This window comes from Mytilus californianus, unplaced genomic scaffold (genome assembly GCF_021869535.1).
Source record: "Mytilus californianus isolate M0D057914Y unplaced genomic scaffold, xbMytCali1.0.p SCAF_10, whole genome shotgun sequence".
Classification (NCBI taxonomy): Eukaryota; Metazoa; Mollusca; class Bivalvia; order Mytilida; family Mytilidae; genus Mytilus; species Mytilus californianus.
In genome coordinates, this window is record NW_026262582.1 from 78,626,564 (window position 1) to 78,652,661 (window position 26,098).

Below are 26,098 nucleotides of genomic sequence, written 5' to 3' on the forward strand. Positions count from 1 at the left end.
CTTTCCTGTAATCTTTTCTAAGAGAACAAACGAACTGGGGAGATCCAAACACATTTAAATACATAAATAATACTTATACTTAACAAAGGCAAAGTTTCCACCAATACAATTTATTCAGTTGCATATCCTTAAGAAGTGCAGACGTATATATGTATATCCTATGGTAAACCCCAATGTGTTATGTATGATCTAAGAGTGCCGACGGTGCTGTTGGACAAGTGATGATCGTGCTTGGAAGGACTTGCGGAATTTATATATAGTTGCAACGACTATATCTTGAACTACTGAATTCACACCTGTCTACTGATGATTACCGTATGACGACCTCTTCTTATTCTTCTTCTGGTACGGAGTTGACCTCATACTTAAGTGATTTACTAATTCCGCTCGGTAAAAAAGGAGGCTTCTCCATTGAATAAAGTAAATATATGTTCTTTGGTTAAATAAAGTCATAGGGTTGCTGCTGTAATATTTTGTCTACGTTGAGGCGAAAAGTTTCCACCAAAGGCAGTGATTCTGCAGAATAACCGTAACAGGTTCGTATGTATCATCTTGTATCACGATCACTGACTTCCCGAGCCTGGGCGGTAGGAACATGCTTATTCACAGACAGTGCCTGAAGCGTTGAAGAGCCGACACAATCGAATAGTTGCCTGTAGAGCTGGGAGTTGTGATTAGTACTGATGTAGCAGGAGTAGTGTTTGGAATTGTTGACTGCCGCCGACAAAAGTAGTTAAAACTGGTCGACCCAAAACTGGCGGTCTTAAGAGTATGGGCAAACTTGTAATGATACTGTCATTTTTGGAATATTGTTTGACAAAACAGTTATTTTACTATTCAAAGCCGTAGATTTAAACATTGGACGAAAGTTTACACGCTAAGTCTACTAAATTGCCGTTCTATATCCCCATAATGTGTTATTGTTTACATTTTTGCGGTGCATTGTGGGATTGCGCACTTGTCATTTGTGATGTAACTTCTAACATGCTGTCATGGCCGCAGATTATGTTATCGACACTCGAAGGTTTTAAAAATCGAACTAAAGCCAATACGCCATTCTCCTAGCGTTAATTAGGCATTTAATGTTCTTTGTTCTCAGCTCTGCACGAAGTCTAGTTTAATTCCAGTTTCGAAAGTTCTGGATCATATGGCGAAGGTCTTTGTTTACCTGGGCGTTACCCATGGCACACACTTGGACATGAGATAATTGAGGAGATAATCATTATTTAATCAAATAAACAATATCCAATCACTATTTCAAAGAAACGTATATCCATGTCAATTACTTGTTGATATAAGAATATTAAATAGATTTTCGAATATGGTTCGAAAACAATAAATAATAGCTGATTAAAATACATAGGATGCACGTGTTGGTAAGTTTGTCCATCTGATAACGAGGTCATCAATACACATATCCCCTCTACTAGTAACAATAATAGAATCTAAAAATAGATTGAAACAGAGGTGTGTTTTTTTTATTTTTTTATTTCTAAAAACAAAAAAGCGAAAAGCGAAACACGGTTCCATCAAAGTTATGCGAAAAAGGATATCTTGGATTCAACTTCTTTTTATTTTTTTTCACTTAAAAGTTTAAATGTTCCTGGTCATTGAAATTCAGATACATTTTATATTTGGCATTGGTTATAGTCACACTGGATTGCCTGAATTATTGATTAAGATTAATATTTGCTTTTTTATCCTTTTATTCTCAATGTTTGGCTATAACAACGCAATACCCTGATTGTTAAATTTTACCACCATATGAATTAATCATTCAAATTATACAAGTGTGGACATATATCAGTGTGGATAGTTTGTTTGAATGTTTGACACTGTTTTCTGACACAATAATTCAGTTGATTTTTTCCAAAGTGTTCTATGTTAAACTGTGTCCAACAGTGACAGCCATCCTGAATATCAGACTAGTATCAACATTTGAGTTATATGTTTATTGTCATGGAGGAGACACTAATTGTACATGTTGCATGAATCACCAACTTATTCAAATTATACAACAAAATATTCTAAATGAAATTATGAAACATAATATTTTATTACATGATTACTAAATTTTATTAACAAGGGAAGTTTTTAAGAGTAATTCTTGGTAATCATCAAAATGGTGATGACATGTCACAGAATTGGTTCACACTTTGTAAAAATGTTCTTGCATTTGAGATATATCAAAATGTATCGTGTTCCACATAAAATATCGTGGTTGCAATGACAACTACTTAGGCTTTTTATGTTTAATTTTGTTTTGTAAAAAGGATTAGAATATGCGGAAACATTTCAATGTATATGGTTACTAAGAGAAAAAAAAAGAAAATTATGTTTGTTGTTCAATTGAGTATGACATATCTAAAAAAATGTATTCAGTCGTATATATGATTTAGCAGTTATGTCAAGAACTTATCCCAAAAAAGTGTCAAAATATTAGCGTATTGGAAATTTGAATAAGAAGATTTGGTATGAGTGCCAATGAGACAACTATCCATACAAGTCACAATGTGTAAAACAGTAAACAATTATAGGTCAAATTACGGCCTTCAACACGAAGCCTTGGCACACACAGTACAGCAAGCTACAAAGGGCCCCAAAATGACTAGTGTAAAATAATTCGAACAGGAAAACCAACGGTCTAATCAGACTATCGTATGAATCGCAAGGAAATAGTCCGGCACGTTTTTCAATTGCATGTCATAGTTTTGGTTTTGAATGCTCTACAACTTCGTATTTGAGCAGATTGATTGGTGAGTCTAATATATACAATATGGGTTACATGTAGATAAAACTCGCGTCTGGGATATAAAACTGAAAGTCGGCTATTTTTTGATTAATTAACTACTTGACATAACAAGACTATCATTAACATCTTGGTATCAATGGAGTTTTTCTAACAATCAAGACTAGATAACATTAAAATGATCAAACCTCGAATATTCTTTGGAATATGATCTTCATCTTGTTTTTTTATTTCTGCCTCTATGCATTCTGAAATATTTAAAGTTAATCAACAATGTTACACAGCCTAAGTGATTTTAAATGTTTCATCCAAATAAAATCGACTGTCGAAATGAAGTTTGTTTTAAGTATAATTTCGCTCGACTGGTGAGACAAGCATTGCAGGAGTCGCTTACTTGTAAACGCACCCAGTTCTGCGCCTTTTGGAGTCCATCCTCAGTTTATATGTCTTACCATGATTTGTTTTTTTCTTATCAATTTACGAGAATTAAAAATAAGCAAACTATTGTTGCCTTTTTCTATTCTTATAACGAACTTGTACTTATTTTACTTTTTATCCACTATTCATGTTCAGAAATGAAGTTCTTTCTCAACCCAAAGAAGTACTATAGCTATGTAATGACCATAATAAACTCATCATAGATACCAGCGTTAAACAAAAAGAAATCCAAAACCATCGCAAAAACACAGCAACGTTATGCATTTATTTGACTGTTTGTCAAGTTGATTGTTTTTTTATTGTCATATGCATTGTGTATGTGTAGAAACTAATATGGAGTACCTGGATATTTCAACAGACCCCATTATTATAAGTGAATTTCGTTGAAATCATACTTATATACCTGATTTTATTTTAAGGATGTCTACGTCTTTCTGCACTTCCTGAAGAATTTCTGATTTTGTCTCAAGTGCGTCTATTCTTTCCTTAGTTTTGCTGATATTATCTTGAATCTGACTGCACAATGACTGCACATCATTTACCAAGGTTTCTTTTTCCTTCTCGCTTTCTTTGACAATGGTTTCAATTCTAGTAATTTGTGAAGCAAGAAGCTGTTGTAAATTATATAATTTGTCTAGTTTTTCTCCAATTATTTCCGTTCTTTCATTCATTTGTTCTTCCATGGTATTCTGTCGTGCATATACCCTATCTACATTTTCTTCACATTCTTTAACGTCTAATTCTAGATTTTCTCGCTTTATTGTCTTTCTTTCATCAAGATCATCTGCTATCATTTTTAGTTCCTTCTTTTCTTGAACATCTTTCTCAATATGTATAGAAATTTGTTCCAACTCATCTTGCAAATTAGAAACTTTTGTGTCGAGTTGTATTTGAATTGACAGCAGTTGTGCCACTGAGCTATCCAGCATTTTTGTTTCTGCATCTTTTAAATTTACAACAGTTACTTGTGAATTATCAATACCTGTGATGGCCTGAAAAATAAGAACGATTTAGAACTGAATTACAGCATGAAATACACAAGTGTCAAACATGACTCACTGTTTATGTCCATGTGCCTATTTGTTTTTAGTTTTAAGAAACTTGATTTCAACACGAAACCTGACTAAACAATGCTAATGAACAAGGTCACTCTGTAATGGTTTTTTATGTTTTTGTAGATTTTAGAGCAAAAACTTTGAAGAATTCGTCCAATAAGCCACTTTAAGAGACATTAAATCAGTGACAATGTAGCCAGATCATGAACATTTCTGCCCCGACAAATTTGTTCTTATCTATCATGGTTTTCAATACATAAGACAATTAATGCATACATTTGTATTCACCTGTCCTTAGTCAGGATATCGTTAGGTGGTTGTCGTTTGTTGACGTGGTTCATAAATGTTTCTCGTTTTCATGTTTATTTATATAGATTAGACCATTGGTTTTCCTGTTTGAATTGTCTTACACTACTCATTTTGTGCCCTTAATAGCTTACTGTGCGGTGTGAGTCAAGGCTCCGTGTTGAAGGCCGTACAAAGACCTACAATTATTCACTTTTTACAATTTCTGACTGAGATGGAGAGTTGTCTAATTAGCACTCATACCACATCTTCTTATTTCTATATATAGTATCCTTCTGTTCTTTTTTGGCCATGACGGCCATTTTGATTGACTAACAGGAATAAAAGCATTAAACTTATACTAGATAGCATTGAATTTCACAGCTCCAGTTTTGTAGAAATGTGTTTAATATTAAAAAATAAGATTAAAAAAAAGTAACAACGACGACGGATGCAAAATAATGGCATAAGGTCAAATGCCAAATCCACTGCATTACTGATTAGTATTGATTTCATATTAATATTTCTTTAAGATAAATAGTTACATAAAAATGGAGTCAAGGTCAGATAACACCTGTTTAATAGTCATGCATATTTTACAACTATTTCAAATATTGTTGATCTATTACTTTTAGTTTTTGAGAGAAAGATGACATGACGAAACTTCAAACTTTATCATTGATACATGAACATAGGCAAATGTCATTAGATGCACAGTGACTGGAAGAACTTATGAGGATTGCTTATACCAAATATTGTGTTCTTAATACTCTCAATTATCCCAAAAAATCAATCGATAAAAACATTGATGTTTTGTTTTACAGCAGTCTCTTAATCCTGAAAATGATCTCAAAGAAAATGGACACACGAAAGACAGAACATTCACGACATAAGGCATCGGTATACAGAATAAAAAAACCCATTCAGGTCAGATTAGTATCCCTATATCTCGTATTCTAGATCTTTTGTCACAGACAAGACAATGTCTTCATATCAGCTAATGGACATAAAATTGAGGTCACGATACAACAAATCAGTAGCTAGCAAACTAACACCTTACACTCATTATATCCATCAAATAAAGGTGACCAGTGCTAGTAGTCTCTGCATATAAAAGGAACTAATTTATGAAACATTAATATTGACCAATGAACCATAAACTGAGATCAACGTCAAATTCAACCTGCCATGTTATGTTCACTTAGCATTCATTCCATAAACCCAAATATATATGACCTAGTCCTCACGGTCACTTGAAAATGGACTTTACCACACAATTTCAGTTGACCATCAAAAAATCACGAGAATGAGGTCAAGGTCAGATGAATTATAACAGATAAACATGCATATCTACCAATTATGCAAAATACAGTTCACCTATTCTTAAAGTATCTGAGTAATGTACTTAAACAATACAATTCGTATAACGCATCCATAAACTGAGGACAAGGAATTAAACAGGTTGAACTTGAAAATATTTCTTATACGAAATACAGTTTTCAAAAAGTTGTTGCCGTAGTGTTTCACGGTTTATCATCCCTATCTCTCATAATTGGAGACATGTTTCACAGGCGAAACAGCTTACAAAATTTGAGACTCTGTTTTGTGTTCTAGGAAAAATTAAAATAAGCATAACTGAACATTGACAAATCACAACTGTTACATTAGATTTGCTAAGAACTGCCTAGAGGATACATCTTTAAAGTATATCTCTATATTTCTTGTTACTTTTTTATTCTCACTAATGAAAACAATCTCTGTTGTTTCTTGGTATTAAGCACAAACTTTGTTTTCCAGTAAGAGCCTTGAAATTAGGAACTTGAACCAGGATATCTTCCCTGTTCACAACTCTTGCAAACACAAATTAAGTTTTCATAAAAATTCCCCAAGACCCAGAATAAACTTTACCACCAGTATGTGAAATAAGTGTAAAATTGTTGCTGTCAACAGCATAAAAAAGTAGCTAGGATAAAAGCAATTATTTCCCCTTACAATTGCAACGAGATCACTGAGTGTTCAATTGAACGCAATATTATTAGTTACATAGTGTGATAGTGACCTAATACGATATATATTGGGTCAGTAAATTCCATATGGGATAAAAGCGAAATTATTAGGTCACTAGGACACTATCTAACGTATTTATCTTACCAACTATCTTAACGTGTGGTATTTAGACTAGTGGCATATCAAAGTGATTACGTTTTTATTACTTAGTATTACGAACCTACTTCCCAAAACAAATGTCAACAATAACAACTTATTAGCTTTAAATGTGTTTGATGAATTTATTTCAATCGTTCATACTCAATTTCTTCGTCTGTTGAAACCTTTTTGATGTTTCCTCAACACCATGTTGTTTTTACAAAGAGACGTAACACCACTACTAACCGTGTATTGAAATAAGGCCCGCCTACTAACCCCATATGAAATATACACGGTTTCCACGCGCTTGCTTTCAACAAATCATATTCCTAGAAATGTATAGGAGGTACGATAAATCACTTTGTCTAGCCTGCCAATTAAGCTGTCAATATGGAAGTGGGTTTTGTTTCAATGCATGAAAGGAAAATAATGGTATAAGGAATATATTGGAAAATGAATAGGCAAAACAAAAAATAACTTCTGTCCATGGTAATATCTCGTGCTTATGGAAAGTCTTTGAAATAGCAATACGATATGGCAACAGAACATGATGACTTCACCAAATAATAACCAAGAGAGATATAAAAGCTCGTCAATACCTTCTCCTTTGTTTTTAACAGCAGACAAATATAAATACCTGTTCTAATTCAATCCATATTCTAACAAAGTCTGGATTAGATAATGTACCATCTTTCGAATGTGACACAAGAAAGTTTTTATAATATTTCAAGCGTGCAATGTTTGCTCCGTCGCTTATGTCATGGAGAGAAGGTAAATTGTCAAATCCATTCACAGGTGCAGCCAACACTGGAGGTATGTTGCGCAGTAGACAAACAATTAATGTCAGGTCTAAATCTGCTGAAGTTACTGCTGGTGATCCTGTAACAGAAATATATTATATCGAACTAATTATACAATGTTACGCGAATAATGGAGCAATTTTCAAAAAAACGCACATAACCATACATATAGTCGGGTCTAAATTTGTTGAGGTAACTGTCATTGAGACTGTAATAAAAAATATATATAAATAATTAACCACTATAAATGACAATTTATTGAATATGTCAGTGTTTTAACTGTAAATTGTCTTTTGGTTTTGTTTGCCTCGCATTGCTTGTTTGTCTTCGTTTTTAATGTATCGTTGATATCTGTCGTCTCTATTGTAACATTGTATCCGATATTAAAGTATCACCACGTGACTGTTCCCTTTAGTAATTTTAAGCGCCCTCTTTTGGGGTTTTACTAGCTAGTGCAATTGTAGTCCACTGTTATAGAAATAAGTAATATCAATGGAAATCAAGTCTATTTTTGTAAATCTCCTGGTAAAAATAATCGGACAATTCGGAACTGATGACACCTTATGCCAAGACCATATATGTCATACGGTGAGCTATTTGTTTTTGTAGATTTTTCATACCAATAACTTCTTGAACAGTCGCTGGATACTTATTGTAGTAACCACAAAGAACATTTCAAATTCTTGTAATTTAAGTACTAATTTATGTTGTTTACAGAAAAAAAAATTCCACATCAAAATCTTACATAGACATTTTCTGGTCATTTATATGAATGCTTATAATAAAGAAAGCATTAGGTCTGAGGAATTTTAAATTTTATTTGTGTGTTTTGTTTTGTTTTTTGTTTTTCGTTTTTTTTCATTCAAGAAACCTACTCCGAATATACAATATCAATCAGTGTTCTTTCTTATATGTTGTAACAAAACAAAACTTAACTATTTTGTAAATTGTATATTATGTGTTCATATTAACCTTGATAATGAACTGTATAATACTTATTTTAACGAGACCGGGATAAGGTACAGATATTTTACTATGTCTAAAACATGTCCATTCTTAATTGAACATTTATAAACATTTTATAATTAGAAAAAAAAAATATTAAAAAAAGGAGTTAGTAGTTATGATGGTTCAGGATGTTTTATTTAACAATAATGTTTGCTCGTATTAATCAATACATGTCATATTTGTACTTTGAAATTATATGTCGGTATCATAAATCAGTAAAATTGGTAACTCAGAATGATTGTATCATATTATAAATGAAAACAATAGCTTAGTACACAATGACTACGCGATAAGAGTGCCAGCATTTTCTCTTTCAGTCGTTAATACAGAACTATCTTTCAAAATCATCAATTTTGATATCTACGTACGGTTTATATTTGTCTGTTCTTCTTCTTATACAGAATGCTGAACAGGTCAGTAGTGTTGCTCTATCAGGAAAATAACTAACTAATTAGTATTTTTTTTTGTGCCACCGAATACAAACGGTAAAGAGCTGACATAACAGAAAATGGCGAAAAGGTTCAAAAATGCTTGAGAAAACTATGGGTATTGTAAAAATTTCTTTTAAAAGTTCCATTGCAAATAATGAGCTATAAATACAAATCAAATAAATTAAATAACGATGAAAAATACATGTCAGGCATACAAAACGCATATATTAATAGTTGTTGAAGACAAGTTCGATCTAATAACATTTTGATCGGCGTCGTTGTCAATTTTCTATCAACTGCATTTTTTGTTGACGTCTTTGTTAGATTTATTTACTTGTTTGAATGTTTAATTCAGTTATGTTGTATTTTTATGATGTATGTTTACAGTTTTGGCTGCTGGGTCTCAATTATTGTCAGATTAACTTATTTTGTTTGTTTGGGTTGTTCACCAAATTCCGTCAATATAACGGCACTATAAACCACTGGCATAGAAGTGGAAGGTTTAGCTAGTTTAAAAACCAGATTTAATCCATCAGTTTTGTCGGAAAATGCCTGTATCACGTCAAGAATATGAGAGTTGTTTGCCAGTTCCTCTCATGCTTATTAACGTTTGATTTTGTCAGTTTTTATAGACTTCCCCTTTTTGAATTTACCTTCGAGTTCGGTAATTGTGTTACTGATTGTAACAAATAAGTTTTTTGTATTCAGTGGTTGGAAACATAAAGACATACAAGTTAAGATAACAAATTATATGAAGGTAGAAACCACGTCAATCGCTTGTCATCGCCAAACACATATATACATGTAGTATTGAATATGTCTCTGTCATCGCTAATGTAATATTAAAGTACAGTGACATGTCTCAAATATTAATTTTCGACAATCACTAATTTTTAAGAATTAAAAGCGACATTCGTCATATCATGGAGGAATCCGTATTCATATTCATAATGTATAAAAGTATCATAGACACTGATTGACAACCATAGTATATCATTTTTGTTTTTGTTTTTGAACTTTGTGGTATTAAGATATATCTGATCATAGGTTGAGCATCGGTTGGTATTTAACTATTATGTCCACTGTCCTAGTGGTATAACACGTAAAAACCATTTAATTGATGATCTTTTTTGCATGTTATATACAAGGCATATATTGTATTGTTTTTCAATTTTTCGTAAATTTCCGTTTAATAAATAATTGACACGATATTAAAAAAAAACTGTTAAAAACATGACATTCAACATCCACGAATTCCCATCAATTAAATGTCATTAATATAATGATTATTTATTCATGTAAGTGTAAGAGTAATAATACTCTATGGGCTATTCGCCCTTATTTATATAATAAAATTTTGAACTGCTTACATCGTTTGTATAAAAGTGACACCTAACATCCACGCATTCCAACATCAATCTGAACTCCAATAGCAAAAAATCTTATTCAGAAGACTTTGTATACATAGTATTAGTATTTTAATGTAATTATATTACAAAGTAATGATCATATGATGCTAATAATCCTAGACTTGCAATTGCTTTACATCAATCCTACACTAATTTAGTGTTTCGGCGGCTAAGTATTTATATTTGTATTGTGGTAATTTTTATAATAAATTTGATTCTATAAATTTTTTCCCATATATTTCTTGGCCCGCCTCTTCAGGGATTTCCAATAAATGGGTTTAATTTCTTTTTTGAGTGGAAGTTAGCAGATCTGCTAAATTCTTATGTCTTTTATATGCTAATATTGGCTTGTTCTTAAAAATGTCTCTGCAATCCGTGTCGTGATTCAAAAGGTGCAAGTGTTTGAGTATCGCCTTTTTAATCCTCCTAATACAAGGATTATATTTTGTTGTCTAAACAAGTGGAATAACATTTGCATTTCCACGTATTGATTTATTCAATAAATCTTTTCTATCAATTTGTAATGCTTCATTTACAGATTGCATTATCTCAGCTTCTTTATAACCTCTTGCCATCAAATTCAATGTCAACTGTGAAAGTGCATGTTGTAAATCATTATCATTGTTAGTATTTCTAATGTAACGAATGACCACTCCTTTGATGAAACCTGAAAACACGTGTGGATTATGGCAGATTCCCCTATGGAGATATAAGAATGTATTTGTAGGCTTGAAATAAATTTTCGTATCTAATATTTTATTACACTGAAATCGTGAACCTTGTATATTTGAAGGTCAAGACACATTATTTCTTTTTCTGATATTTCGTAAGTGAATTTCAAATATTTATGATGACTATTTGCACCTCAAACAATTCTGTCAATTGACTATGATTTCCATCAAAAACTATATTGCCATCATCCATATATCTTCCGATGTAGAATAAACTTAAATTTAGACATTATGTCGGTTAGAATTTGATACATCAATATGTTGCAAACTTGTGGGGAAGGAATAGCTCCAATAGCTGCACCTATTTGTTGTTTCCATAGGATATTATTGAATTCAAAAACATTGTTTCGCAGTATTGATCCAAGGAGATAATTCGAATCATCTGTAGGTTAAGATTTAATTTTGAACTGTGATTTGTCAAAGTTATCAAAGGCTTTTCTTACTGCAGGCAATATTTCATCAATAGGAGAATTTGTAAACATTTGACTTATATCGAAGCTACAGAGTACACATTCAGAAGGGGGTCTCAAATTCTTTAATTTTAGAATGAGGTCCGTTACTTCAATAGAATCAAACCTGCTATTTGTTATTCTATTTAGAACCATTGGATCTATCTTGTGCATTTCTGGAAGGACAGGCATATGCCCTGGTCCGTAATTTTGTTGATTGCTCTTTATTAAATAATCAAATGTGGTTTTGTCTAGAGCACCCCCTCTATGCATACCTATAATGTAATTATTAAGATTGTATCTGAGTTTTGAAAAGTCGAAGGATAGCAATTTTAGATAGTGTGGCAAATCAAGTTGGCGATATGCTTCAGATAAATAATTTATTTTATCGATCATCACAACATTGTTGCTCTTGTCAGATTTTTTTATTGATAATTGATTTGTCATTATATAAAGATGAAATGCTACGTCTCTCGGCACTAGTCACGTTATCTCTAAAATCTCGAACTTGCAGTGAGGATAATTAAAGTTTGGTTTGATCAATATAATTGTCAAGCGTATTACATCAAAATTGTGGTTTGTGGTATGTTCCCAATCTGAAAGGATGGATTGTGTCATAAGTGTTGTGGTATAAATATCGACATCTCATTTTCCTGCACATTTCATTAAAATCTTTCATTAATTCAGATTTTGCCATTTTATTTGAAGGTTTAGGAATACATTTTCTCCTTTTGATAAAAGGAGAAATTCTGCATCGCTCAAACGTCTTTGAGATAAATTTATCACATGTTTTTAGCCTGTGTTAAGTTATAGATACGCTTTCAATGTTGCATAGCAACTTTGTTATTCAATCGGCGTTTGTGTTTGTTATCTTTACTACGATTATTAAAGCGTCGTTTAGCCATAATAAAGCGTGCTGATCTATCAATTGATAAAATTATCAATATTATCCCTTTTTACGATTTTGATTGATCCGGATTTTCACCAATTACAACTTCAAGAAGCATCATTCTTGAAAAATGAGGTGTTGATCACCCAGAACTAATCCATATACAAAAGTTTAACCTCTAAATTATTGTCTTGGTACAATATGAAAATAAATAGACAAAGAAAACCAATTGCTTACTTGATTCATTGATAGATTTATTGTTCTGGCGGAGGAAATTCGGCAATATTTGTCACTCCCTTCAAATCCCTTGTTGGTCAAGTTTATTGTAGCCTTTCTCATCTCATCACTGTTGCTTAAACAATTGGATGTATCAGACTGAAACATTCCTCAAGAAAATGAGCAAATTGTCTTTATCAGAGAAGGGCCCTGTCAGCTCAACCCAAGCGTTTGAAAAAAATGCATTTGACGATGACGTGTTGGACTTCTCTCTGAATGTCTTAGAAATTAAACCTAACGTTGAGGTGCTTAACAAGAGAGAAGAAGAGAAAACCAGCGATGATTTCGCTTGCGTAATATCATCAGCAGTAAAAGATTAACGTAAAAACATGGATACCAGACTAGCAGCTGCAAAAGCAAGAGAAGGTATGGCCTATGATCTACTTAACAATGACATTATTCCGCCCTTCTGTAGAATAACTTTATCGTGCAGATCGGACCTTAAAGACAAAGCAATTTACAATGAGCTGCAGAAAAAATGGGACGATAAACAGTATGAGATTAAACAATCAATGTTAAAGAAATCTATTGAATTCCTTGACACCAAACTGGATGCAATTAACAATAAAATGAAGAGCATTATGGCAGACGCCAGGGATATAATAGGTGTGGCTAGTGTAAGTGCAAGCCATGCACGCACTGAATTGAACAAACGGTTCCTTGAAATGAAGGACGCGCAACAAAAGACACTGCTTGAGTTTCAAACTGACATTAGAAGCAGAAAGAGAAGTGACAATCATAAGCATGACAAAAGGAATAATACACGTAAAGCAGAGAGGAAACACAAGCCCTATTGAGCTGTTATTATGTGACATTGAATGGATTTGAACAATTTAATTAAGAATTATATTTTATTAATACAACTCTTATTTTGTTTACAATATTTGATATCTCTGGATCCTATTCAGTAATAAACAGGTATGTCACACATCAATCTTATTTTCTGACAATGCTTTAACCAATCTTAAACACGCCCTAATAATCTAATTTTTCGAGCTTGCACGTGTAAAGGCAAAATATAGATAATTTTATCAATTGATAGATCAGCACGCTTTATTATGGCTAAACGACGCTTTAATAATCGTAGTAAAGATAACAAAAACAAACGCCGATTGAATATCAAAGCTGCTATGCAACATTGAAAGCGTATCTTTAACTTAACACAGGCTAAAAACATTTGATAATATTATCTAAAAGACGTTTGAGCGATGCAGAATATCTCCTTTTATCATAAGGATTAAAATTTATTCCTACACCATCAAATAAAATGGCAAAATCTGAATTAATAAAAGAATTTAATGAAATGTGCAGGAAAATGAGATGTCGATATTTATACCACAACACTAATGACACAATCCATCCTTTCAGATTGAGAACATACCACAAACCACAATTTTGCTGTAATACGCTTGAAAATTATATAGATCAAATCAAATTTTAATTATCCTCACTGCAAGTTCGAGATTTTAGAGATAACTTGACTAGTGTACGTAGCATTTCGTCTTTATAAAATGACAAATCAATTATCCTTAAAAAATCTGACAAGAGCAACAATGTTGTGATAATCGATAAATTAAATTATTTATCTGAAGCATATCGCCAACTTGATTCGCCACACTATATAACATTGCCATCCTTCGACTTTGCAAACCTTAGATACAATCTCAATACTTACATTATAGGTATGCATAGACGGAGTGCTCTAGACAAAACCACATTTGAGTATCTAATAAAGAGCAATCAACAAAATTACGGACCAGGGCATATGCATGTCCTTCCTAAAATGCACAATAAAATAACAAATAACAGGTTTGATTCTATTTGAGAAATGATTCCCCCTGGTAGACCAATTATATCAAAAATTGGGACTGTCACTGAAACCATTGGACGAATAGTTGACAGTCAGCTTGCATCTCTTGTGCAATCCCATACTACATATTTAAAGGACACTACGCACCTCATTCTAAAATTGGAGAATTTGAGGCCACCTTCTGAATGTCTACTATGTAGCTTCGTTATAAGTCAAATGTTTACAAATTGTCCTATTGATGAAATATTGCCTGCAGTAAGAAAAGCCTTTGATAACTTTGACAAATATCAATTCAAAATTAAATCTTTTCCTACAGATGATTTGATTTATCTCTTTGAATCAATACTGCGAAACAATGTTTTAGAAATCAATAATATCCTATTGAAACAGCAAATAGGTGCAGTTATTGGAGCTATTCCTTCCCCACAAGTTTGCAACATATTAATGTATCAAATTCTAACCGACATAATGTCTAAATTTAAGTTTATTCTACATCGGAAGATATATGGATGATGGCATTATAGTTTTTGATGGAAATCATAGTCAATTGACAGAATTGTTTGAGGTGCAAATAGTCATCATAAATATTTGAAATTCACTTACGAAATATCAGAAAAAGAAATAATGTGTCTTGACCTTCAAATATACAAGGTTCACGATTTCAGTGTAATAAAATATTAGATACGAAAATTTATTTCAAGCCTACAAATACATTCTTATATCTCCATAGGGGAATCTGCCATAATCCACACGTGTTTTCAGGTTTCATCAAAGGAGTGGTCATTCGTTACATTAGAAATACTAACAATGATAATGATTTACAACATGCACTTTCACAGTTGACATTGAATTTGATGGCAAGAGGTTATAAAGAAGCTGAGATAATGCAATCTGTAAATGAAGCATTACAAATTGATAGAAAAGATTTATTGAATAAATCAATACGTGGAAATGCAAATGATATTCCACTTGTTTTGAGAACAAAATATAATCCTTGTATTAGGAAGATTAAAAAGGAGATACTCAAACACTGGCACCTTTTGAATCACGATACGGATTGCAGAGAGATTTTTAAGAACAAGCCAATATTAGCATATAAAAGACATAAGAATTCAGCAGATCTGCTAACTTCCACTAAAATAAAAAATTAAACCCATTTATTGGAAATCCCTGAAGAGCGGGCCCAATATATATATATATGGGAAAAAATTTATAGAATCAAACTTTATTATAAATATTACCACAATACAAATATAAATACTTAGCCGCCGAAACACTAAATTAGTGTAGGATTGATGTAAAGCAATTGCAAGTCTAGTAATACTAGCATCATATGATCATTATTTTGTAATATAATTACAATAAAATACTAATAGTATGTATACGGAGTCTTCTGAATAAGATTTTTTGCTATTGGAATTCAAATTGATGTTGGAATGCGTGGATGTAAGGTGTCACTTTTATACAAACGATGTAAGCAGTTCTAAATTTTATTATATAAATAAAGGCGAATAGCCGATAGAGTATTATTACTCTTACATAAATAAATAATCATTATGTTAATGACATTTAATTGATGGGAATTCGTGGATGTTGAATGTCATGTTTTTAACAATAGCTATTCCACTACTCATTTGCAAAGGTAGTGAGACATAGCTTATAATTTTGGAACCAGGTAAGTGGAATATTATACGTGAACTAATATGGGGGTTAACCATGTGACTGTTTATCTAAGATTATTGAGGAGGATTCATAATTGTGCATTGTCTTCGACAATAAACTGGTTTTCTACCATGGAAGGCTTTTCTGGCCCGATCTAAAGAAAGACTTGTATAAATGAAAAAGTTTCAGCCGGATAGAAAAGTGATAAGCTTAATGCTTTCTTTAAAAAATAACCCAGTCTATCATACACCTGCATTGATATAAATATTGAGTTTTTTCATAAAATTGAAATCAATGGCAATGTCAAGACAAACACACGCACGAAAAAGGAAAACTAATTTAATTCAGCATGCTCGAGGTCTTGTCATGTTCATACATGTATTGAATTTTACTGTTAATATCAGGAACATTCCGATTTTTTGTCATCGTGTTTCTAGCCAATAAGAATGTTCAGACCCTGATTGTAACCCAGAGATAAAGAGCTCGTTTCCTCCGAAAACCTTACCTGGTGGAGGATACAGAATATTCCATTGTCCTTGGAAGATAACTCGTTTCCTCCCAGGAGGGGGATAATACAGCTGCTGCAATATTGCCTTGTTCCCTGGTATATTCAAATCACCTGATAGGTTCGGATGAAGTTTATTAAAAAATCTTGTTAATGCTCCAGTGGCTACTCTGAAGTTAAGATACACAATACGAAGAAAGTTCTCCTCCTCTTTTGAAACCGTGCTATTCATTATGGAAAATCTAAAATTTCAGAAGAAATTACAATTAGAAATGACAGCTTATGTCAAGTTTATATAAGGCTATGTACATTAAGGTTAGGGTAAAGGACAATAAAAGGAAGAGTTAGGTTACAGTTGATGGCATAATTAAAGGGCAACACAATATAAGGAACAGTTTGGTTTCACTTGAATGCAAAATTGATGGTCAACACAATAAAAAACCAGATGCTGTAATAATGACAGCAAACCAGGTTTTTATAAAACGTATATTCATCAGTGTCATTGTATATTAATGAAAAATTCCTGAATGACAAAAGACAAATTGTCAATATCTAACTTAACTGGTCTCAATTTTGTTATCAATAATAACCTATCTGACAAAAACATTCATTGGACAATCCTTAGCTTATTAAAAAGAAACGACTTGCAATGTCATTTTCAATCAACCAAGAAACATAAATTGTAAACGTCAAAAGTGAAAATTGTCAAAATGGAACAATTTTGTTATCAGTAACAGCATAATAAATGTGAAAAGCATTCTTGAACGGTTAATGAGTTATTGCATGAAAATGAGATGAGATGTCATTCTCTATGAAAAATAAGAATAAAAAACTACACAACTTCTGAACGAAAAAAAAATCATCTAACTTGATGTTGTGCCACGATTATATACAGTATTCTTTTAATAATAACCTTCATTCATTTCTTTTCATTCGTATTTCCCGGCGTATATTTTCCGCGAAACTAAGTCATACATATTTTCACTTTTGTACACTTGCTTGTTATGCGGAATGATTTTCTATAGTTACAACATAATTACCTTATTCAGAAGTTATTGATGCATCCTATTTTATCCATATTTATCCTTTTATAATGTTAGAATTATCCAAAATCATACTTGTCAACTTGAAGGTCATTTTTGTTTACTTTCACATGTGTGTACACATGTACTTTTTTTAGGTGTATTGATTAACTTGATCCTTCAAACGTTTTGAGAAAATATAGTGAGTTTCAAATTATAGCCCATAGAGAACAACTGATTTTTGACAGTCAACAGTATTTTATTATTCAGGTATTTTGGCACACACTGCAAGTTATTTCACATATATTGTAATGTATTTATAACAATTAATAACTATTATTAAAGATATTAGCTTTTAATAAAGCTGCTTTTTATTTATTTAAACAAAATCTTGTTTCTAGTTTTCTAAAGTTTGGACTTTCAAAACAGTTTAATACTGTGACTTTAATAATTGATATTTACATAATATCTGCCAGCCATTTATAGTATCGTTTGGCGCTTCAATTGGTGGCAGCGGTTGGATTCAGGGATACAGATAGGAAACAAAGAACAACTTCAAAATGGTTTAAGTACTTTGACTACAGTGAAGGAAACAAAGATTGTAGAGGTAATGTCTGAGTTGACGTCAGGACAAAGTACCTCAACTGCTGTATTGACTCCTATTGTGAAAAAGGAGAATGTCGACAGCAGAGGGCAATCGAGTGGTGATATCCAGATAGACAGAGTGAGGTCAGCAACGATAAAAGTTCCCCATAAGTATTAATGGGCAGGTGACCAAAGCTGTTTTGGATACAGGAGCGAAAGTAACAGTTCTAAATAGCAGTCTGTATTTTGGGATTCCAGAGGAAAAAAGACCACTATTAAAGAAAGCGACCAGAAAGCTAGTAGAAGCTGAAGCAGGGAAAAACACGGAGACCCATGGATAAACGACCATGAATGTTAAACTTGGGAACCAATACTTTATTTGGGAAATGTATATTGCACCTATAGGGGATAGTATTCTTCTTGGGTGTGATATTGTAGATGAACTAGACAATACAATAAACTCCAAGAAGGGAATACAGGTAGAAGGCAAGTGGATAGAATGTTACACCGAGAGAAAGGTGTTAAAACAAGATAGCAAGAGTAGTGTTAACTGAAACCGTTCCAACCAATTCTGAAATAATATTATCTGGTGGGAGTGATAATATTGATGTTATAGATACCAGATATTCCAGTCTACAACCAACCAGTGGTTGAGGATAATCCAAAAATTATGGATGCACATTGGAATACGAGAAACAGGAAGACTAAAACAGAATTTGAACCTACATGTATAAATGACCAAAAAAATATACAAAAAGAAGAGATTAAAATTGTAGATATAAATATTGACCCTTAAGATGAAAAAAATTTAAAATTGGAGAATGAATTGGCAGAAATTAAATCAACACATGAAAATCAACTTAAGGAATCAGAATAAAAACATACCTTTGAGTGCCTTTGTTTTGGAAATTTTATTGAGAGACTCCAAAATAGAGAAACCACATGTGAACCCGAGACTCAACCCAAATCCTGGAAGAAGATCAGAAGTTCCGTGTGTGTTGTTGATTTAAGGAAATAGAAATAACTGTTTGATTATATTGCACTTTTAATGAATGAGACTTATTCAGTTATTGTGATATATATTAATGTTTTTTTTGTTATAAATGTATGCTTCTTTTGTTGATATTTGAATATTCATTTTATTTTATGTCAATTCTAGGGACAGAACTCTTTTTTCTTTAAGAGGAGCAGTGTTGTGCCACGATTATTAACAGTATTCTTTTAATAATAACCTTCATTCATTTCTTTTCATTCGTATTTCCCGGCGTATATTTTCCGCGAAACTAAGTCATACATATTTTCACTTTTGTACACTTACTTTTTATGCGGAATGATTTTCTATAGTTACAACATAATTACCTTATTCAGAAGTTATTAATGCATCCTATTTAATCCATATTTATCCGTTTATAATGTTAGAATTATCCAAAATCATACTTGTCAACTTAAAGGGCCTTTTGGTTTACTTTCACATTTGTGTACACACGTACTATTTTAAGTTGTATTGATTTACTTGTTCCTTCAAACGTTTTGAGAAAATATAGTGAGTTTCAAATTATAGCCCATAGAGAACACCTGATTTTTGACAGTCAACAGTGTTTCATTATTCAGGTATTTTGGTCGAAAACCCGTTTAAAAATTATGATCCTGACTTAGTAATGCCTGAAATTTATAAAACGTATTTGGTTGACGAAATAAATAACAACAAAAATATCTTATATAATAATATACCTCACATTAACTGGCTGTTGTCTATGAAGAAACAAATGTACCGGCACCTCTGAGCTGGCACTGTAAAGATGAAACATTTCTTAGATGCAGAATATTCATAAGGTACCTGTATTTCAAGTTTTATTTTTTTTCAAGGAAAACAGATTGACTACCCCTACCCCTCAATAGATTTTAATTTATATCTTCTGATACAGCATACAAATAGACCCTAAAAGGAGTCAATATTATTCAGTTGCTATTTTTGCATAAAATTGATACAACACAACAAGAATGCATGCGTTGAATGATAATTGTGGGGAACAAACTGTTGCCTTTCTGAATCTTTAGACATTTTCAGTTTAAAAAAAAATAAAAAAAAATAAAAGAGATAGTTTAATTTGTTTGTTATTTCAGTTTTGTATTTTCCATTATATTTTTAGGATACAAGCAAAAAAATAAAAAGACATTGGTACAAATCATTATCTATGTACAACGACGTAAATATGAACTTATCAAATGGTTTCAGTCATTTTAGTTGTTTGTAGACCTTACTTTTCATTTATAAAAGAGGCGAAAGATACCAACGGTACCTTCAAACTCATAAGTCGAAAGAAAATAAACTGACAACGTCATGGCCAAAAAAAAAAGAAATGAAAATGGCCAATAGACAAACAACATACACAAATCACAAGATAGAACCCCAAAACTGTGCAACACGAATTTAAACCAATTACAGAGTGTGATTTTAGGTGCTCCGAAAGGGTAAGCAGATCCTCTTCCACATGTGGCATCCATCTTGTTCCTTATGTAAGCAAAATCCGGTGATAAGTCTATTTCTGTGTGTCAAATTCGGGGAAATGTGGATTAAATTTTAGTGACTACAATTGGAACATTTCTGTCGTCATTTGTGAAACAGATATCCCATAACGGTCAACCAACTCGTGATGGCGTCTGTTAAATTTACGAAAGGAGGATCTCACTTTGAACTCTTGGTTTATTAATTTACCTATGAGCAGCAACCCTGTTTTAAGGAACTCATGATAGGAAATGCAAGACTTTGAATATTGTATCATTTGGAGATATATACCCAATTTGCAGGTGCTGCTTGAATGTTGCTATATAGAAATGGAAAGTTCACAAATGGGAGAAGAAATCACCTCTTTTGTCGTAGGGTTTTGTTTTTAACCGACCCTCATTGTCAATTTCTAAGTTTGTTTCTCTTTGTTTCATAGTTTTCATGATGATACCCGAAACACAAAAACAATGGGGAAAATCGTCATTTGTTGTTATGAACTCAAATAATGAGTCATAGATCGAATTTGATCATGTTTGGCTTATTTGTGGATCTTTTATCGCTAGTTATTAAATTTTTATTAAAAGTTTGTCTCTTTCTCTAATAGTTTCAAGATAAAAGCAACACACAAATTTATAACTTAATGGAATTAACTCCCGTTATGATTCGTTTGACAATTTTGTTCTAAATGGACTTTAAGTTTTCTTGAAATATTTATATAAATAAAAATAAGGACATCTGGTATCAATGCCAACGGGATAACCTTCCTTCTTGAAATTCACCGTCATAGTTTTGCAAATAAATTTTAGCATGTGTCAAGGTTTTTTTTTCTTTCCCATTCATGTCTTAAGTAAGGCATCCAAACAAAATGCTTGTGCATTTTTTTTCAACAATTTGTCATTCTTTTTAATGTCAATGAACAAATCCCATATTTTTTTTTATATTTAGACTAGAATGGAGTATACGTGTGCGTATTTAATGTTTGTCAACCGAGTCTTTCTCCAGTAAATATGGCTGTTCTATTTATCTTTAAAAAAAATTTTGTTCATGGTCACTCCGCCTTCGATCCAATCCAATCCAATTAATATGAATGCGTTACCGATTGAATAGGTAAACAATCTATTACTCGCGATTTGCATAGATATTGGTCTTCAAATTATTTAAAACGTGTCAAACATCAATTTGTGATTATTGTTCTAACTGGTTCATGGATTAACAAATTTATGTTACCGAGCATAGGAATCGTACTGATGTTTTACAGTGGTCAGGATTATTTCACTTGTGCCTTCGAACAAGCTTACATTGACATTTATTTATCCGACCAACATTTTTGCTGGTACCGGACAATCGGACAAGCTTAATTTCAAGTCATGGACAACTTCTTTGTTTGACAAAAAAACAATGAACAAGTATATTCTGAATGAATTAATGTCGTATATCTTATGATTCATCTAATGTGAAATACAATGTACATGTATACTAAGATTTCAAGGAATATCTTTCTAACTGTAAAGGCAATGCTTTAAGTATGTTAAGTGTGTGTAATTCAACGCTCATAACATATAATATGTTGTTTGTCTACAATGTTCTATGTTTCTGATCATAAAAAATAGAGGGTGATTACAGAAAACAAACATTTTTGTGTTGCTAGTTTCTAATCATCAATGATGCTTGTAATGATGATTAGAGAAAGGAAAGCTATACAATCGTGTTTGAGTGAATTGATTTGAAACTGTCGAATGGTTGTCTCGGTATATTTGATTCTAATGAGCGGTCTTTTAAACACTTCCGATTGCCAATATTTTTGTAAACTGGCAATGGAAGGACGACTGGCTTCTTGCAGGTTTACATTTACATATGTAGTGAGTACTGTCTTCACTTCTGCAGTCAAAGACCTAAACATCATCAGAACAACAACGAGTAACATGACAGAAACAACATATGACCAGAAAGGACATTAATAGAGAACTTAACAAAATAAACATAAGTGGTGTTTTGACATTTTGATAAATACGTGGTACATCAGGGACTGTTTAAATTTGACAATCCGTGTGCAGAATGCTTAATTTTTTCAGCATCAATATTTGACTTATCATCACTTGAACCATCTAATTCCCTTTAAAACAACCGAAAGAATCATCAAAAACTGACCAACATACTTTTAAAATTTGAAGTAAGTTTGAAGTTACATGAATTTTTCTTTCAGCAATAAACTGCAGAAAGGCAAACAGTGGATATGGGCCGAGCTAGAAACTAGAAGATGTGGTTAAACGCCACAAAATGCGTCTATGTCTCAGTTAATTAGGCGTGTATGTCAGAATGAAATGAATTGTTCTTTAAATGTGTTCTATTCTTTTGAATAAATACACAAACAAAAAGCCATCTCTGACGGAGTCAATCTACGAAATTAGCAACAGCAAAATGTCTATGAGTTAAATACGGCGATTCTGTTCAGCGGTTGTATAATAATACCAGGATAAAGGACGGAAATTTGGATTGCCACTTGAAAACTGGATATATTTGATAGTTTCAGACTTTTTTACTTGAAACAGGCTATCTGAAGACCTCTTAAATAATTGGTGCAAGTCTTCCAAAATATGCAGAGAGGTAGGCTCAGGTAGAAGAAATAACATAAAATAGAAATGTAGAAAATGTTTCGGATTATAAACATTTTGGCCTTTTAATTAATATTTATGATATTTTAATTTTTTTACTTGTAAACATTCACTCCATCATAATATTCGATAAATAAAGACAACAGTAGTATACCGCTGTTCCATAGTCATAACACACTTTTTAAAAATGTGCCAAAAATTATCAATGAGCATCAACAATCAATTAGCTAAAAGTTAAAGATGAGCAACATATAAAAATTAGAAGATGTTGCTTGATTGCAAATGCGACAAATCTCCACAAAAGACTTCATGACACAGAAATTTTAAAACAACTATAGGTCACCGTATGGCTATCAACAATGAGCAAAACCAATACCGCATAGTCAGCTATGGAAAGCCCTGAAATAAAATATTAAAACTAACGGCCTGATTTATGTACAAACTAATGAATAAAAAACACATATGATATTCAGGAACAAACGACAGCCACTGAATTACAGGCTCCTGACTTATGACAGGCAAATAAAGAACGTGGCGGGGTTTAACATGTTTGAAGGGGCAAACCCTGCTCTAAAGTAGAACAGTGGTGTAACAGTACAACATGATAACAACTATAGAAATCAGTTGAATAAGGCTTAACTCATCAGATCGATACGAATAAGAAATACATCTAACAAAAACACAGACCGGACGTAGCAGGGTACTAATACATCCCCACAACAAAAAATGACACTAAGTACTGATACGAGAATACTAACAATTACTGACAGCTAGTTCAATGTCAATAGCAACTAATGAAATTAATTATGTATCTAAGACTAAAATATCAATCAGTACACATTCAACACTAAATGTATTTAGTGTGAAAATGTCATTAATAGTCAGAGAAAAACATGACCCTGTGCAATGTCAAAATACAACTATCGATATATTGTAGGGTCATTAAAAGAGGGACGAAAGATACCAGAGGGACTGTCAAACTCATAGATCGAAAACAAACTGACAACGCCATGGCCAAAAATAAAAAGACAAACAGACAAATAATAGTTCAGATGACACAACATAGAAAACTAAAGACTAAGCAACACGAACCTCACCAAAAACTGGGGGTGATCTCAGGTGCATATGTATATAAAACGATATTCAGTTTGATTTTAATTTACTGATAAAAAATCAATATTATTACCAAAAAAAAAAACAATATTAAAAGATTCATTTGCAATGTTAAATAGTCACCTTTCAGAATAAAATGTATTTTTAGGATCGAAAATTGCCGAAACGTACATGAGGATTATCAAAGAGAAAATTAACAGCTTCAACCATCTCATCACACCTCCAGTAAGTATATCTAGCATATTTACATTTCTCATTAGAGAAGAAGGGTTTAAATTAGTTGCAGCAAATATGTTTTTATTCAGATATACCAAACCGATTTATCAAACAACTATTTAATTGAATAGGAAAACTTGTGTTTAATAAGATTATACGGAAGTGTGGTGTAAAGAGTTAAAAAGTCAAAAACTATTAACAGAATCAAAAGGACCATCAAAAACACGTAATTTATCTGAAACATCCAAAGAATTTTTTTAACTCCTAAAGTAGTTAATTTCACTATTTTCAAATGTGTTATTATAAAATTTAATGATAAGATCTTTAATGGTAGTTAGTGAACTAGTTAAAAGCACTGAAAGTTTAGTTGTAGCACACTTGCTATAAACCGAGATCAAATGGCATTTTTCTAGTTTTTTGTGTAGTTAAGGAAACCATTACATAATAGAGACCTTCAAATGCTCAGAAGAGTCATTAAGCAGTGATTTAGTTATGATATGATTGTTTACTATATGACCGTCTGCGGAGCACAAGGATTTTGGATGTAGATGAATTTAAAATTTCAATCTTAAGACGAAGTGTTGTATTTACGGCATACCACTACAACATTGTTGTCTACTTTGTCAGCCGGTATAAACACAAACCACTTTGCGAGTACTTGAATATAAAAATAGGAAATGTGGTATGACTGCCAATGAGACAACTCTACACAAGAGACCAAATGACAAAGAAATTAACAACAATTGGTCACCGTACAGCCTTCAACAATGAGCAGAGTCCATATCGCATAGTCAGCTATAAAAGACCCCGAATTGACAAATGTAAAACAATTCAAACAAGAAAACTAACGGGCTAGTTTATGCACAAAAAAATGAACGAAAAACAAATATGTTAATCTAGCATTTTTTTGTATAATTTGATTATTTGCTTATCTTATTTTACATACCTAAATACTTTGTTTTAAGTTTTAGTTTTTAAATACAATGGCCTTAATTAGTTGTTGGAATTCGTATCTGGTGCAGAAAATTATTGGATTGAATTTTTATATTTTAGACCTTTATAAAAAAAAAACCTAAAACAAACTTTGTGTCAAACTTTGCTATAAGCGAATTTTGACCCCAGCATTACTGACGGTTGAAATCAATGTTTAATTTTCATGTTGTTATATTTTCCGTTTTATTCAAAGAAAAAATAACCCGTAAAAAACAAGCTAATAAATTTCATTTGTCTCCCTTTTTTTGAAAATCAAGTTAGAAAATATAGTTAACTTCAATCGCTAGTCTAGCTTATAAGTCAAAGTGAAACAATTATAATTCTTCAAACATTCCTATAAAAATTACGCAATTCCATAATATATATTGCTAAGAGCCCCGACTGTTATATGTTTGGTGCACAATGTTAA

At 32.1% G+C, this 26,098-nt stretch overlaps 1 protein-coding gene across 1 annotated transcript; it reads right to left on the minus strand.

Moving 5' to 3' along the window:
* Positions 1 to 1,312: 1,312 nt before the first annotated feature.
* On the minus strand, positions 1,313 to 16,679 carry LOC127718600 (ribonuclease Y-like). The gene is made up of 5 exons (XM_052224674.1): positions 16,643 to 16,679; positions 7,310 to 7,551; positions 3,591 to 4,179; positions 2,938 to 2,997; positions 1,313 to 1,445 (listed from the first exon to the last, which is right to left on the minus strand). Exons 3-5 carry the CDS (start codon positions 4,114 to 4,116, stop codon positions 1,351 to 1,353), a joined length of 681 nt encoding a protein of 226 aa, XP_052080634.1. The 5' UTR covers positions 4,117 to 4,179; positions 7,310 to 7,551; positions 16,643 to 16,679; the 3' UTR covers positions 1,313 to 1,350.
* Between the last annotated feature and the right edge of the window lie 9,419 nt (positions 16,680 to 26,098).